Here is a 17,438-nt window from a genome sequence, read left to right on the forward strand (position 1 = left end):
TGTCTCCCAGACACCCCCCCACGTAGGGGACCCAGAGCCTGTATCATCTAGGCCCTTCCCCAGAGCCCAAAGTACCAACCACTGCGGCTCAGAGCCCCTGGCTTGGGAGGCAGCAGCCCCTCCCTGCATGCCCCATGGCAGCTCTCCTGTAACCATGGACAGAAAGGTGGGTAGAAGGAAGGAAGGAAATAACCTTTAGGAAGTGACGAGCGCAACACTGAACACTTGTAACCTGCATAATCTTCACCACAGCTCTGCAAGTAGAACTAATTATTCCCATTTAAACAGAGAAAACTCAGACACACAGAGGCCCCCTTACCTAGGCAGCCCGAGGGGCACATCCCTGTGTGGCCCAGGACAAACCTGGTCCCAGACCCAATCCAAGTTGGTGGGGCAGAGGTGGGAGGAGAACTTGAATACTGACTTAAATAACCCCAGGCAGGATCTCAAGGAGTGGCCCAGCTTTGTCTGAGGGGCTCCAGTAGGCCTTGCTTGTGTCCGGCGGTGGAGGTGGGGTGGGGGCTTGGTGCTGCAGCCCTGGGGAGCCCAGCCCAGACCTTGCTCCTGGGCCTGCATACTGCTCCAAACTGAGTCTGGGAGCTGCAGTACCAGATATGGCCAGCAGAGGGACCCCTAGGTTCAACTCTGCAAACCCTGCACCTGAAGAGGAAGACTGTTCCCAGGGATTCCTGGGAGCTGAGGGGTGCCCCGGAGTCGTGCAACACCTGACTTGAAGCCTCTCCTCCATGCACAGCCTCCTCCCTGATGCTACCTGGTCCCTCCAGCCAGCCTTCCAGTCTCTAGCTTCCTCCCTCCCTTCAGCCTTTTCCCCAGCTGTCAACAGCCCACCTCTGCCCTCCGGCCCTCTGGGCTCCCTAGAGTCAGCCTTCTGTTCCCACACAGTGGACTGCACAGGGCCTGGCAGAAGCTCCCGTGCCCCGGACTAGCTGCGTCCCTTCATTTCCTTGCTCAGACCTCCATGTCCACACCTATAAAGTGAGAACTGTTAGTCCTACCTCACTGGGTGGGTGCCTTGGGTGGGCGCCTCTCCCCTTGCGGACACCATCTCCTTCTCTTCCTCAGCTCTGGCTGGCCCCTACTCCCAGGCAGCCGCTAGGCCCCTCCCACCATACCTCAGGCCCTCACCGTGAGCTGCTTGGTGGACACCCCACTCTCCAGCGCCGCCCGGTTCATGGCCCGCAGGGTCTCAAAGTCAGGGGCCTCGATGAACACCACATAAGGGACAAACTCAGCTGTTCTCAGCACCTTCACTGCCTGCAGAAGAGGAGGGCCAGGAGTATATCCCCATGTGCATCTGGGGTGATGGGGTGAGGACAGGTACCTAGGAACAGAGGAGAATGAGGTACCTGGGCTTCTAGAACATGAAACCTGGGAGTGAATGGAAGAACAGCTGGCTGGTGGCTGGGATGGGGTGAACTGGAGGAAACTAGAAGAGTGGGGGTGCAGGAGGCTGAGAAAGGGGTTCTGGGTGGGCTGTGGCCCTAGCAGTAATTGAGGGGTTATACTAGGATGTGTGGAAATATATGGGGAAATACTGGGGGCAAGCAGAGTACCCAGAGAGGTACTGAGCAGGCTGGGAAGGAGCGGGCCAGTAGTACCTGGGGGTTGACATCCAGCACGCACACCCGGCCAGCAGCCACCACACCCCGGATGGAGTCGATACGTGTGCCGTACAGGTTGCCCTCGTATTCACCATGTTCCAGGTATCGCCCAGCACGGATGTCGGCCTCCATCTCCGCACGGGACACAAAGCTGTAACCCTGGCCTTCCCGTTCTGAGTCCTTGGGCCTCCGGGACGTGTCTAGGGGGAAGGAGGGGCCGATGGGCACAGGCAGGACGCATCATCTCAGACATAAGGGCTCGTGTTCTCCGAGAGCCAAGAACCCCTGTGCCCTCCTGCACACCTGCCCCTCGCCCTCAGCACTGGCACCTACAGACTCAAGATGTCCATATTGAGAGGACCTGCAGAGATCACTGCTCTAACCCAGTGTTCATAGATGCAGAGCTGAAGCCCAGAGAGGGCAATATGCAGCCCAAAGCCACATAGCAAGGCCAAGCACACCTGGGGTCAGCACTCAGGTTCCTGCCTCTAGGAACCAGGAGCTTTCATACCCCAGCTGCCTCTGTCACCAAGAAGCCCTGTCTTATATAAGCCCATGCACAGCTCATAGCTCTGTTTCACTATGGGCTTTCAGCAAGTGAAACGTGAGGGAAGAAGAGGCAAGGCTAGCAACGCCCACCTGGCCAATGGGTCCTGAGACAGCTCTCTGCGCCCTCCCAGCAGTTCCCACACTCACCCATAGAGGACGCACACCCTACACCTCGCCCAAAGGTATCACTTCACCTGGGGCAGATGCCCATTTAGAGGACCAGCCCTGGCCCCCAGGGCAGCCCCTGTTCCCTCGCCCCCAACCCCCCACCAAGCAGGACCCGGTTCCCACTCACAGGGCACTGTGGTGCCGTAGCGATCTGGATCCCACATGATGAGTTTGTTCTTCAGGCTGCGGCGGCCCACGCCCTGAGCCCCAATCAGCACCAGGGTTTTCCGGCGGAAGGGGGGCATGCGGGCCACCTCCTCATAAATGAGCAGCTCATGACGGTCAAACTCTGGACACAGGGAGATGGCACTGCTCATCAGATGGAGGGGGTGCGGTTGGGCTCTCAGGGAGGCTGAGAGTAAGAGGGCTGGGGCCAACGCAGCAGGGAGAAACCAGGCAGGGCTTAGGGACAGGACTGGCACTCTCAGAACCAAGAGATGCACCAGTTATTGGTGGGGAAAAGGGGGGCATTAGAAGAGGACAGGGAGAAAGGGGCGCCCAACACCCACCTGCATTCTTGGTGGTCAAATACATCATTCGCTTCTTTTTCTTTCCTGAAAGGCTGCCACATAGGGTCCCTGGCCGTAAGGAGATGGACCAGTGAGGCCAGGCAGGGCCACGTCAGATCTCAGATTTGCGGTCTTGGGGAAAGACTGTACCTGAGGTGGGTGTCAGTTCCAGGTCCCGCTTGACAAAGGCTTTCCGCTTCTCCTCCAGCAGCTGGCTGGGAATGAGCCCTGCACTGCCCCCTTCCACATGGCATGCCTAAAATGACCACGGACAGAGATCTGCCTAAGTGAACCCTCACCTCAATGACACGCTATGCCTGGGGAGACTACATGGGCGACCAGCACTCACCTGCCACCAGTTGGCATCGTCCTGGTTTACAATCTGAAGCAGGTCCCCAGCACTGAAGCGCAGGCCTGCCTCCTTGCAGGGGATCAGGCTGTCTCGGGTCGGGTCATAGTCAAAATGGCATTTCACAAATACCTGGCCAGGGATTTGCCAAGAAGAGTTAAGGGCAGAAGCAGGGGAAAGCTGGAGGGGTCAGAGCCCTGTCCCGTTGCCATCCCCTATGCCCAGAGTGGGAGCTGGGAGTGTCACACAGTCCCCCTCTTTTCACAAAGATGAGAGCCTGGCACTGCCCATCTAAAGGCATGATGCCTGAAGGCCTGCCCAGCCCACCTCCCTAGTACCTCCCTTTGCATCCAGAACAAAAGGACTCAGAAGCACAGGGGATCTGCTCGGGCCTGGGGTATGCGTGACCCTAATGCAGGATCCCTCTGTCCCCCCTACACCCTCCCCTCCCCCAGAGGAGAGGGCTTTGACAAAAAGCCAGACAACGAATAGAAGAGACGGCAGAGCAGCGAGACCTCCACAATCCACCAGCCAGGAGGCAGCTGTATGGGACACGGGACCACCCGACGCTGAGCACCCTGGCATACACATAGGCACATAGTGGGCTGCGGGCGATGCAGGAATTCACTTGTACACTTGGTACCCCAGGCTTTAGATGTGCGCATGTCCCTTGCACATGCGCATGAGTGCTCAAGACCAGGGCAAGTATGCAAGCGTGTTCACAAGGTGCACAGGCCTGTACGTGGCTGGATCTGCCAGGTCCCGCCCCCTCTTGCTCTGAGCACACTGATTGGAGAGGAGCCGCTCCCACCCCGAAGCCGGTGACCCTGGCGGGTGGGAGGCTCAGCCACCCCCTGGGCCTTGTGCTGGGGGTAGAGCTTGGTGCAGGGGCCCACCTGGCGGGGCAGATGGGGCTCCTGGTAGCTGGGCAAGATCTTGAGGATGACGCTGCCGCTGGCGCTGCGCAGGAGCTCCTGCAGCGCGCGAGGGTCGCTGCCTACCGGCTGCCCGTTCACCTCCTTGATGATGTCGCCCACGTGTAGGAGTCCTTGCTGGGCCACCATGCCCCCATGCAGAATGCGGGCGATCACCAACTCGCCACCCTCCACGCGGAATGTCACGCCCTGGGAGACGGAGGGCAGGCTCCAGGTCAGAATCTTCAAATGCGTGTCCTAAGAGCCCCTCCATTCTACCCTTCCACCTCCACCCTCATGGCCACTTTCTCTGCCATACTCTCCCCAAACTCTTCACCTCCAGGAGCACTAAAGGGCCAAAAGTGAGCAGAACAGAGATGTGTGCGCCCGACCCTGGACAAAGCTGACCTTGTCTTCAGACCTCCCCTGACCCAACTTGATCCCGCTGCTTACTCGTAACACCCTCCCCCCGAAGATTCCCCCTCTGGCGCAGCGGGGCATCCTCACCAGATGCTCTCCAGCTGTCTTGCGGATGCCCACCATGCGCACGGCGTCAGGAGGCACAGGCTGGTTGCTGAATGTGGGGTCCAGGCCAGGGCTAGGGGGTGGTGTCTCATAGGTCTTTGAGGCCACAGAGTCGTGCGTCTCCAGGAGGGACTGGAGAGGTGGGAGGAAGAGGAGGAACCATGGGGAAGTGCCCTGAGGTCCCTTCCCATCCCAGTCCTAACTTCCCGATGGCCCCAGCCCGGGAACCTGCGGGAGGGCCAAACCTGGAAGTGGGGCTCCTGGAGGATGCGGGCCAGCTCCGCTGCGGTGCTGCTCTGCTCCGCCAGCTGCGCCAGGTCCCGCAGGATTTCCTGCACCAGCTCCAGGTTGTTGTCCCGCACTGCCTCCAGCTTCGTCTCCTCCAGCCGCTCATGTGCCTGGGGGTGGGGGTGGAGCAGGTGAGGTCTGATGCCTCCCCAAGGGCCCCAGGGTACCAAACCGTGCCCCGTCCTCCATTCCCAGGCATCTTCCCACCCCCAGATCCGGACTTTAGACCCTACCCACAGCGCTGCTCGTGGTATTAGCCTCAGAGCCTCACTCATTGAGATATAAGCACACTCACAAATACGCACATGTGCCCTGCTATCTCCTTTCTCCCCCCAAAACGATTGGGACCCAGTTTAGGGAAGAGAGAATCCAAAAGATAAAACCTCATTTCCATCTCTTGCCACAGAGAGCCATTAAAGTCATCAAACTGTCCCCAGCCACCAGAACTCCATAAGCATCTGAGTTCAAGGACACCTTCTCCCACCCAACATCATGGTAGGGTGGGGTGTTGGACACCCCATGGCCCAGGATAAGGAAGCCAGGGAAGTGGAGTAGCTTGTCCAGGATCACAGGGACTCATACCTGGGTCTCCAAGCCTTGAGCTCAGTGTTCCCAGTGAGGAAAGGGACAAGATGTCAGGACACGGCACCAGGAGAGGGCTCTGAACCTACTTGTTGCTCTTCTGACTCTGGGCTCCATGAGAAAAGGGAAAAGGAAGTCTCTGCCAGTGACCAGCCCAGCAGGGAGAGTTATGTCAAGTGTGAAGAAAAGAGTCCCCTTTCAAGGATATATATGGAGACTTTCTTTGCCCTCTGAATCATTTGGAAGATAGTTGCAGAGACAAAGTACTTCACCCCAAAGTACTTCAACATGCATCTCCTAAGAACAAACAGGAGATCTGGTATATAAACTATAATAACATTATCACAGGCAAGAAACTCAACATTTGCACACCAAGATAATATTATCTAATAGATAGTCCATGTTCATGTCACTATTGCCTTAAACATATTCTATAGGGCTTTATTTTTCTGATCCACAGTCTAATCAATATCAGATGTTAACTTAGGTTGACACATCCTCTTAATTTCCTTTAACCTAGAACAGACCCTTTAGTCTTTCAGAACATTTTTAGAGTCCAGGTCAGTAGTTTGTGGAGTGCCCCACAGCTGGATTTATCTGTTGTTTCTACATGTTTAGACTCAAGTTAATCTTTGTGGCAAGAGTTCTATATAAGTGATCTTAAGGTTTCTCCACACTTTGAGACCATGTGACTATTCAGTTCCCCAATAATCATTCACTAATGGATTTAGTCTCCATTTATGGCTTTTGCCTGAATCAATTGTTATTATGTTGGGGTTGCAAATTAGTCATTATCTAACCCCATTATTCCTTCCACATGCATTAGCTGGCACTCTATTAGAAGAAAACGCTTTTCCTTTCCCCTCCCACTCCTCCTCCTTCTCTCTCGTTCTGCATCACTATGAACTTTTTTATTCAGTGTGTTCTAATCCATCATCATTGGTATCTTCATTGTCTCAGTCTGCCCCAAATTTGTTCAGGGGAGTCCGCAGCGCGCCTTTTGACTTGTTCCCATTATGAGCGCCTTCTTCCTTTCATCACCAGCTCACCTTGTACTTTCCCTACTCCAGATGTGGAATCAGCAATTTCCCCAAGGAAACCTGATTCCTTTTGCTGGGGAATGGTATTCAGAAGCCAAGATCTGGGCACTCAGTGCTCGCTGATTCTGGGTGTCATTACTTCAGTAGACATTAGCTAATACTGACTGTTCTAATTAAAATCTAACTCTTACCTGATTTTCCTTGCCTTCTCCTATTCCATATTTGTATCTCCCTTCTCCTTTGGTGAGAATTTTCTCCCAAGAACTTTAATTCATTTACTTATTTATTCAGTCCTTCAATGATCAGAAAGTTTCAGAATTGCTAAACTATTACTACCTATCACCTTAGGTATCACCTTCTGTATATTTTACCCAAGTAAAAATCAAGATTTATCTGCATTCTTTTTGTCCCCAGAATAGTTTTTAAAAACTTGCAGTGTTAATGTAAATATTCTATATCTGGGCTGTCTACTGTGGTAGCAACTAGCCACATGTGGCTGTTGAGAAATATGACTAGTACAACTAAGAAACTGAATTTTTAATTTTATATCAGCATTTTAGCTTAAGTATTTTAATTTAAGTAAAGTATTTAAATAAGTACCCACATAGGGCTGGCTAGTGGCTACTAATATTAAATAGTACAGGCTTAGTAAATATCCCACTTAAGGCATATAGTCAGAAATTTGTGAAGTTACTTAATTCCTTTTTCTGTTCTGCTAACAATTTGATGGGCAATAGATGGGGAAACAGTGGAAACAGTGTCAGACTTTATTTTCTTGGGCGCTGCAGATGGTGACTGCAGCTATGAAATTAAAAGACGCTTACTCCTTGGAAGAAAAGTTATGACCAACCTAGATAGCATATCGAAAAGCAGAGACATTACTTTGCCAACAAAGTGTGAAAGTGTAGTCGCTCAGTCGTGTCTGACTCTTTGCGACCCCATGGACTGTAGCCTACGAGGCTCCTCCCTCCATGGGATTGTCCAGGAAAGAGTACTGGCGTGGGTTGCCATTTCTTTCTCCAGGGGATCTTCCCAACCAAGGGATCGAACCCAGGTCTCCTGCATTCCAGGCAGACACTTTAACCTCTGAGCCACCAGAGAAGTCCAACAAAGGTCCGTCTAATCAAGGCTATGGTTTTTCCAGTGGTCACGTATGGATGTGAGAGTTGGACTGTGAAGAAGGCTGAGCACCAAAGAATTGATGCTTTTGAACTGTGGTGTTGGAGAAGACTCTTGAGAGTCCCTTGGACTGTAAGGAGATCCAACCAGTCCATTCTGAAGGAGATCAGCCCTGGGATTTCTTTGGAGGGAATGATGCTGAAGCTGAAACTCCAGTACTTTGGCCACCTCATGTGAAGAGTTGACTCATTGGAAAAGACTCTGATGCTGGGAGGGATTGGGGGCAGGAGGAGAAGGGGATGACAGAGGATGAGATGGCTGGATGGCATCACTGACTCGATGGATGCGAGTCTGAGTAAACTCTGGGAGTTGGTGATGGACAGGGAGGCCTGGCGTGCTGTGATTCATGGGGTCGCAAAGAGTCAGACACGACTGAGTGACTGAACTGAACTGAACAATTTGATATATGAATGGATTCACTTATCTGCACTTAATTTCAGGGTTAGATTTTTTTCATTCTTTTTAAATTTAATCTTATTTTTAATATGTACAACATTCACATGGCTGCAATCTTAAATCTATATAAAAAGTAAACTCGAAAAGTCTTATTTCCATCTTCATCCCTTCTACTACATTCATACCAACACTCTAAAAGGCATCATTTTCATTAGTTTCTGGTTTATTCAGTCTGCGTTTTTCCTACAAAAATAAATAAATATTTCCCTTTCTCTCTTATATAAAAGCTATGTATACTCTTTGATACTTTGGGGTTTTTGTTTAAGAAGTGGTTTGGTTTGTTGTTTGGGTTTCTTTTTGTTGTTTGTTCTTGGTTTTTGGCTGCACCACACAGCATGCAGGATTTTAGTTCCTCAACCAGGGATCAAACCCATGCAATGGAAACAAGGTTTCTTAACCACTAGACCACCAGGGAAGTCCCTGTTTTTTTATTTAACAATATGTTCTGGAATCACTCTGTGCTGCTCCATGGAGATCTTCCTTTATTATCGTTATCTTTCCATCACTGCATTTGCATGATTTCATGACTGGAGTACCATAAGTTATTCAACGACTCTCCATAGGTATGGAGGTTGTTTCTAATATCTTACTATTGCAAATAAAACTGCAGTGAATAGCCTTGGCATATCCGTTCCATATTCGTGGAGTAGATCTTTCATGTAAATTCCTAGAAGTCTTGCTGGGTCAAGCAGTAAATAAATACGTGGTTTTGTTAGATATTGACAAACTCCCCTCCATGGGGCTTGTGCCACTTTGTCTTCCCACCAGCATTAGAAGAGAAACTTTCCTGAAGCCTTGCCACCAGAGTGTGTGATCAAACCCTTGAATGTCTGCCAATCACATAGATGAGAAGCCATCTCTCAGTGGGGCTTAATTTGCATTTTGCTTATTATGAGCAAAGCTGAGCATCTCTTCATATGTTTAAAGGCCATCTGTATATCTTTTTCTGTGATCTGTCTGTTCACATCTCCTGCCAATTTTTCCATCAGATCTTGTTTTTTCTTTTTCTCACTTCTTAAAACATTCTCTATATTAAGAAGATATGCCCTTTATCTGTAATACCTCTTGCAAATATTTTCCCCCAGTTTGTCATTTATCTTTTGACTCAGCTTATGTTTTTTTTGTCACTGCAAAAACTATGTATTTAATTTAGTTAAATTTATTAATATTTTATGCATCCACATTTCGAGGCATAGTTTTAAAAAAAAGGCTTTCCTTTACACACAGATCCATGTTTTTGTCTAGGATGTATATAGTTTGTTTTTTCGATCTCTGACCTGCTTGTAAGTTTATTCTGATGAATGGTGTGAAGTATGGATCTGCTTTGATATCTTTCCAAATGACTGTCCAGGTATTATAACACCATTTAATAAAAATCTGTAAGAAAATTATTGCTTAACTTTCTACGTGTAATAATGGTAGTGCAAATATTTTTTAAGAACTTTTAACTACAAATATTGAAATACAGATAAAATTATATCTGAAACTTGCTTCAAAATAATTCAAGAGAGAGAGAAGGAGGTGGAGGTATGGATGAAACAAGATTGTTCTTGAGTTGTTCAATGTTGAAGTAGGGCAATGGATGATAGGGGTTCTGGAAATATTTTTGAAAATTTCCGTAACAGAAAGTTTTTCAAGTGCATAAGATGAGGAAATTTTAACAACATCTCATAAGGATACTCCGAGGATTTGATGAGATGGACACAGTGCCTGGCACACAGCAGTTGCTCAATTAGGTTGCTTTCTCTACCCTAAACAGCTTCCCATTTGGGGGGGGGGGCCTAAATCATCCTCCCCGGGAGGGCAGCCTTTCAGACTGACTCCCACAGCCCGGCTAGACAGAGCGTTCCTGCTGGGGAAACAGACAACTGAAGGGGCAGAAAAGTAGTACTCAGAGACCTGTTATGCCTTGATGATCCTCAGAAGCCAGAGGGCAGAGAAATGCCCCAGCAGTTTCTACCAAACGCTGTGTGCTCTTCAGTCATTAACTCAGCACAACCCACGGAGGACCTGGCCCTGTTACCAGTGTCTAGACAATGCTAAGAGCCCAGGACCCCAGGAACCATGTTTCAAGAATAAACGAAGGCACTCAGACCTGCAGCCCCCTCACCATGGCAACTCCAGCCAGACTCCTTCCGGTTAATGGGGGCTAGCTCTGGCCCAGGTGACATGAGCAGCCTAGAGATTGTCCATTTTAGCTTTAGCATCTTCTGCTCTATGGATGAGGGCATCAAGTTTCCCAAGGAGCCCTGACCTAACCAAGCAGGAAGCCAGTGTGTCTTCCAAGTCATTACCTCCCATCTTTTACTTAATGACCCCTCCCCCTAGGCTGATCCATTCCTACCCCTGTGGCTGCCCCTGGAGATCTTCCCCACAGATAGAAGAACACAATTCTCCAAGCTCAACCTTCATAGGCCAGAGGAAACTTGAAACATTTAATCATTCCTATACAAAAGAAACACTACCAGCAGGCTGACTGACCAATACTGAGGACACCCAACATATGTCACAATTTGCAACACTCTTTCTGGGATTTTGAGAACTCAGAATTGGATTAATCATATCCTTCGTTCATGATATGTTCTCATCCTTGGTTCCTGCATGACTTCTTTTTAGTTAGCTGCTATTAAACTGGGTTCCAGAAAAACATCTATTTCTGCTTTATTGACTATGCCAAAGCCTTTGACTCTGTGGATCACAATAAACTGTGGAAAATTCTGAAAGAGATGAGAATACCAGACCACCTGACCTGCCTCTTGAGAAACCTGTATGCAGGTCAGGAAGCAACAGTTAGAACTGGACATGGAACAACAGACTGGTTCCAAATAGGAAAAGGAGTACGTCAAGGCTGTATATAGTCACCCTGCTTATTTAACTTCTATGTAGAGTACATCATGAGAAACGCTGGGCTGGAAGAAGCACAAGCTGGAATCAAGATTGCCAGGAAAAATATCAATAACCTCAGATATGCAGATGACACCACCCTTATGACAGAAAGTGAAGAGGAACTCAAAAGCCTCTTGATGAAAGTGAATGAGGAGAGTGAAAAAGTTGGCTTAAAGCTCAACATTCAGAAAACTAAGATCATGGCATCTGGTCCCATCACTTCATGGCAAATAGATGGGGAAACAGTGGAAACAGTGTCAGACTTTATTTTTTTGGGCTCCAAAATCACTGCAGATGGTGACTGCAGCCATGAAATTCAAAGATGCTTACTCCTTGGAAGGAAAGTTATGACCAACCTAGATAGCATATTCAAAAGCAGAGACATAACTTTGCCAACAAAGGTCCATCTAGTCAAGGCTATGGTTTTTCCTGTGGTCATGTATGGATGTGAGAGTTGGACTGTGAAGAAGGCTGAGTGCCAAAGAATTGATGCTTTTGAACTATGGTGTTGGAGAAGACTCTTGAGAGTCCCTTGGACTGCAAGGAGATCCAACCAGTCCATTCTAAAGGAGATCAGTCCTGGGTGTTTTTTGGAAGGAATGATGCTACAGCTGAAACTCCAGTACTCTGGCCACCTCATGTGAAGGGTTGACTCACTGGAAAAGACTCTGATGTTGGGAGGGATTGGGGGCAAGAGGAGAAGGGGGCGACAGAGGATAAGATGGCTGGATGGCATCACCAACTCGATGGACGTGAGTTTGAGTGAACTCCGGAAGTTGGTGATGGACAAGGAGGCCTAGCGTGCTGCGATTCATGGGGTCACAAAGAGTCGGACACAACTGAGCGACTGAACTGAACTGAAACTGCGTACTTTTATAATAATATAACAAGGATGCAAGAACCCACCACTTAAACCATAAATAAGGATCTTGACACTATCCTACATCTAAGCACATGCCCCCCACACCCATCCACCCACCTCCCCCACTCAGAAACCACATCTTGATTTCCTGTGTTCATCATGCCCTGGCTTCTCATTTTATATAGTTTTATTGTATCTATAGATATTAAATATATTCCTAAAATAAGTACTGTTTTTAGTTATTTTTACCTTTTAAAAAAAGGGAATTGTGCTATATATAATTCCCAAAGGCCTGATTTTTTTTAACATTATTAAGTAAAAAACTATTTCACTTACTATTTTTTTGCAAAAATTTGTTATTTTTCATATTAAGTGAAAACATATTCACTTAATATTATTTTCCATTTAATGTTATTTTGCTATGATCCATTCTTTTTTCCCATATCCCATTAGTTTGTTCATTTTAATGGCTATATTATATTCCATCATGTGACTATGCCATATTTGATTCATCTCCTCTCTCTCTGAGAGGCCTCCGGGTCATTTCAGGTTTTTACCATTCCAAATGGCAATGAACAAAACTACTATGAATACTCTGGTCTGTGTCTCCTGTTGCACATGTGAGAGTTTCTCGCAGAAGCAGAGTTGCTGGGCCATAGGAAGTACTGACTGAAGCAACTTAGCAGCAGCAGCAGGAAGTACCGAGGGCTCAGTCATGTCCGACTCTTTGCAACCCCATGGACTGTAGCCTGCCCAGCTCCTCTGTCCATGGAATTCTCCAGGCAAGAATACGGAGTGGGTAGCCATTCCCTTCTCCAATGTATGAAAGTGAAAGTGAAGTCGCTCAGTCGTGTCTGACTCTTCGCGACCCCATGGACTGCACCCCACCAGGCTCCTCCATCTATGGGAGTTTCCAGGCAAGAGTACTGGAGTGGGTTGCCATTGCTTTCTCCGCACATGGAATAGTCCCCAAAACAGACAATGTTTGGGATCATAAAACAAATCTCAAATGATTCCATTTCTTAAACATTTAGTCATATCTAATATGTTCTCTGACACATGGAGTTAAATTAGTAACCAATGCTTACAATAGCCAAGACATGGAAGCAACTTAAGTGTCCATCAATAGATGAATGGATAAACATGTGGTACATATAAACAACAGAATATTACTCAGCCATAAAAAAAAAATGCCATTTGCAGCAACATGGAGGAATCTAGAGATTATCACACTAAGTGAAGTTAAGTTAAACAAAGATAAATATTAGGTGATGTCACTTATATGTGGAATCTTAAAAAATCCGACAAATGAACTGATTTACAAAACAGAAACAGACTCATAGACACAGAAAACAACCTTATGGTTACTGGAGGGGAAGGGGAGCAGAGATAAATTGGGAACTATGGGATTAATAGACACACACTACCATGCAAAAAAACAGATAAAGAACAAGGATTTACTGCATAGCAAAGGGAACTATGTTCAATATCTTGTAATGAATAACTATAATGAAAAAGAATAAAAAAGAATTAGAGATATAGATAGTGAGATAGATAAAATTGAATCACTTTGCTGTACACCTAGAACTATCACAATATTGTAAATCAATTATACTTCAATAGACATCTCATTTAAATGTCAAAATGATGGTAAGATTAACAGTATAAAGGCCATTTTCCCAATAAAGAATCTGAGGCTTTAGCAGGTAAAATGAATTCCTTTTCACAACTCCTGGGTGTAGAGCAGAGATGCAAGTCAAAGTTTCCTGAGCACCCCCACAGCTGTGGTGTCACTATCTGGGCGCCGGTTTTTAGAAAGTGTTCTCTTGCACAGCACACACTATAATATTAGGAGCACGAGGGCCCATAACCAGGAAAGCAGTTTTGAATTTCTGTGGTAACCATTTGCTTAATTCTGCTCTGAAAAATCACCCTCAGCACAGCACACCCTCAAAATCCTTACAGACCAGAAACTTGGGCCAGGTTTATACCCGGCTGACGAAAGAGCTGGTTCTTAATCCCAAATCTGCCAGCTCCCCATGCAGAGCCAGATGTAAACTGCAAATGCAGAAACACGCCACAGCCTTTCTTTGGAAAACTTTTCCCTCCAACTTTCCACTCCAACTTCTCTGATCAGGAGACAGAATTGCCACTTGAAGCCCAGGCTCATAATTAAGTAATTCAAAATCTGAAAGTAATTCACAATCTGAAAGCATGGTGAGCCAGAAGGTAAAGGGACTCTTCCACCTGAATTTGGCCACATGATTTGCTTTGGCCAATGAGATGTAAAAGCAGAGGCTTGAAAAGTGCCTAGGACTGGGGGCTGGTCTTTCATTACTGCTGAGACCACCATGTGAAGCAACCTGGGCCACCCTCCTAGAGGATGAGAGATCACACTGTCCCAGACAGTGCAGCCTTCCCGGCTGCGTCACCAGTCACATGACTGAGGCTGTCCTACCCCATCCCAACTGAGCAAGCCCAGACCAGAAAACCACCCAGTCAATCCACAAAATCACGAGACACAAGTCACACCACTATGCTGTGGGGCAGTTTGTTACACAGCAAAAGCTAACTGATGCACTAGGCTCCCCACCATGTCCCCTGGTCAGAGTCTCCATCTTGGTGACCCTCCTGGCCCCCCGTTCTTTTAAGACCCTGCCTTTCTTTGCCAACTATCTCACCTTCCCACCACCACCACAGGACTGGCTCTTCCCTCTGAATTCCAGTCCAGTGGCCAAACACTTCCACATCCATGACCTCCCCCTCTCCTGACCACAACTCTGAGAGGTAAGTATTGTTATCCCCATTTCTCAGAAGTAATGGCTGAAGCTCAGAGAGGTTGTCAGCCCTACTAAGATCACACAGCTGGTCAATGAATCGGACTTCAAAGGCTGTTTATTTTCATCTTCATCTCATGTGGATAAGTTCACAGGCCTCCAAACTGGCAGCTGTCCCCACTGATAACAGTTTGCCTAAATTTCTGAATGTCATCTGCCTTTGATTCCTCACTGTGGCCCTGCCTGTTGTTGGAACACCTGCTACTGGGTCCACGTCAGTGCTCCCAGACGTCACCCACCTGCCAGGACTGCACCTGCTCTCTGTAGCCAACCCTCTGGATTTCCGAGCTGCCTGCCAGATTTGACTTTCTTCAGCACCTGTAACTCTCTGGGCTTGTCCTCTCAGGGCCTGCTCCTCCCTGGTTCCAGATCTACCCAAGGCAGCCCCTCTCGCATTGTCTGGCACCTCCCCAGAGAGGAGAGGAGAGTCCGTGTCATCAGGGAAAGGGAAGGAGGTGAATAACTACCACATCGGTTTCTACTTGGGCTCTACTCCTGTGGGTTTCTGGGCTTCTAAAGCTTTTCCTGCTAAATCTTTGATAAAATACTTTGTCTAATAGGTTAGAAATTGACCTGTGTATACGTAATCATTAAAATGGGTGAGAAGGAGTAAGATGTAGGTCTGGTAGTCCAAAGCAAGTCATGTGGTCAAGCCCAGACTGAAGAGTGGAGAAAGTTTACCTTTTGATGAGAGGACTGGCAAAGTTGTACTGCAAAAGGTCACATATATAGGGGTTGGAGGAATTTTTCCTGAGCTGACTCTTTGCAACCCCATGGACCATAGTCCGCCAGGCTCCTCTATCCATGGGGATTCTCCAGGCCAGAATACTGGAGAGAACTGCCATGCCTTCCTCTAGGGGATCTTCCCAAACCAGGGATCAAAACCAAGTCTCCCACATTACAGGCAGATTCTTTACTGTCTGAGCCACCAAGGAAGTCCTTACTGAGCTCAGATGCTCCCTTATGGAGATTCATTTCCTGTTTGTTTCACAGCTAGATGGAGAGAACATTCCTGGAGAAGGAAGTTTACTTATGTAAACTGACAGTGCATTGGTAGCTTTTCCATCAGGCTGTGGTCCCAGGACTAGGACATTGCTGAGCTCAGTGAGAAAACGACAGGCTCGGGGCTCCCTCAGGAGAAGAATAAACTATCTGACGTTTCATTGCCACCGTCCTAGCACTGCGCCTGGCCTTGGTGAGCACGCAAAACATATCTGTTGACTAGAGGACGGATGACGGAATAACCAGGTGAATGACAGAGCCATCCAGCCATCAGCCTCACCTTTGGAGCGCTGCCAGGTGGGTTCTAAGAGGCCACTAGAGAGGAATGCTGTGGAGGTGGGGATGCGGGTGGGGGCGTGTCCCACTCTGGAGGGTTCTGGCTAAAGAACCTTCTAACCCTGAGGTTCTGCATCCCGAGAGAGCCTCCTTATTTCACTGGCTGTCACACTATAGAAGCAATAGCTAGCGTGACTCAGAGATGGTGTGGTTAAATAAATCCAACTGTGAAGTCAGCTTTGGAAGGTTATAGATGTTGAGGTTCAAATGCAGGTCCTCAGCAATTCCACTGCCAAGTGTCCACCCTAGAGAAACTCTAACCCAGGTGTAGAAGCAGATGGATGTAAGGATGTTCACTGCCGCACTGTGCTTAACAGCGGTTAAGTCAGCAACAGTGTACCCGTCTCTCAGTAGGGGGACAAGAAAATGAATACACTGGGCTCTGTTCACATATTGGAGTACTACACAACAGTCCAAATGAATCTATATCTCTATGCATGTCAGTAACTGTATTACTTATATGAACGAGAGATCTCAAAAACCATAGCTGCTTCCACTATCATTCCACTATGTAAAGTTTAAAAACACATATAACAGGGGCATGTGGTTTACATCTAAATACATATGTAGTCAAGATGGGCAAATATTCAGGGGCATGGTATCATCAACTCCAGCCACCGGTCACCTGTGGGCAGGGATAGCAGTGGAAATGAAAAGGGGAGAGGCATTTACTGGACACGCTTTTTATTTCTTAGAAAGAAAGAGCAAGAACGAAAGCAAACGTGATCAGCATTCACATCCTGGGGGTGGGTACTTTTTCTACGCACTTTCTTGTATTCATTCATTCAACAAACATTCAGTGAGGACCTATTATGCGCCAGGCACCGTTCTAGGCTCTGGGGACAGTAAACAAAGCCGGCATTGCTGTCCTCGAGCTCATATTCTCTCTGTTTGAAACATGCATAACTCCTCGTTTTGATTTTTATTACCTAAGTCCAGTCCTTAACCACTGACTGAGAGGCAACCTGCCTTTTTCCAATCTCCTCCAATCTGCTCGGTTTTCTCTTCCCCAGAACCTCCCACTAGCATCTGGTCCCCTTCCAAGCCCCATGTCAGGAAAGGCCACAGCTGTCCTGTGACAGAGTCCCCACCTCACCCTGTGGAAGACCCACCTCCTAGCTGTACTGCCCCACCCCCCACCCTTGCCATCACTATCATCCAACTTCCTGGTCACACCCACCACCATTTACCGGAGACCCTGGGGCTGCCTCCAGTGTCTCCCCACCCTCATGGCCGTGTAGACACCCCATCCCACACTCGACCCATCCATTCCTAGAATTCTTTAACACTGATGGCCTCTTTGCCCCCCATAGCTACATTCAAAATGTTATCCC

The 17,438-nt window shown here is 48.0% G+C and overlaps 1 protein-coding gene across 4 annotated transcripts in view; it reads right to left on the reverse strand.

The window, feature by feature from the left end:
- Positions 1-17,438, reverse strand: part of MPP2 (membrane palmitoylated protein 2) — a 46,368-nt gene that overhangs the window by 2,549 nt on the left and 26,381 nt on the right. For all 4 annotated transcript variants that reach the window (XM_018065193.1, XM_005693910.3, XM_005693911.3 and 1 more), the window contains 9 exons: positions 4,882-5,034; positions 4,619-4,768; positions 4,094-4,321; positions 3,198-3,329; positions 2,999-3,104; positions 2,849-2,917; positions 2,467-2,628; positions 1,620-1,822; positions 1,147-1,275 (listed from right to left, as the gene is read on the reverse strand). In XM_018065193.1, the coding sequence (XP_017920682.1) occupies positions 1,147-1,275; positions 1,620-1,822; positions 2,467-2,628; positions 2,849-2,917; positions 2,999-3,104; positions 3,198-3,329; positions 4,094-4,321; positions 4,619-4,768; positions 4,882-5,034 (1,332 nt within the window). The remainder of the gene's footprint in view (positions 1-1,146; positions 1,276-1,619; positions 1,823-2,466; positions 2,629-2,848; positions 2,918-2,998; positions 3,105-3,197; positions 3,330-4,093; positions 4,322-4,618; positions 4,769-4,881; positions 5,035-17,438) is intronic.

The sequence above is a fragment of the Capra hircus genome, chromosome 19 (assembly GCF_001704415.2).
Source record: "Capra hircus breed San Clemente chromosome 19, ASM170441v1, whole genome shotgun sequence".
Lineage (NCBI taxonomy): Eukaryota > Metazoa > Chordata > Mammalia > Artiodactyla > Bovidae > Capra > Capra hircus.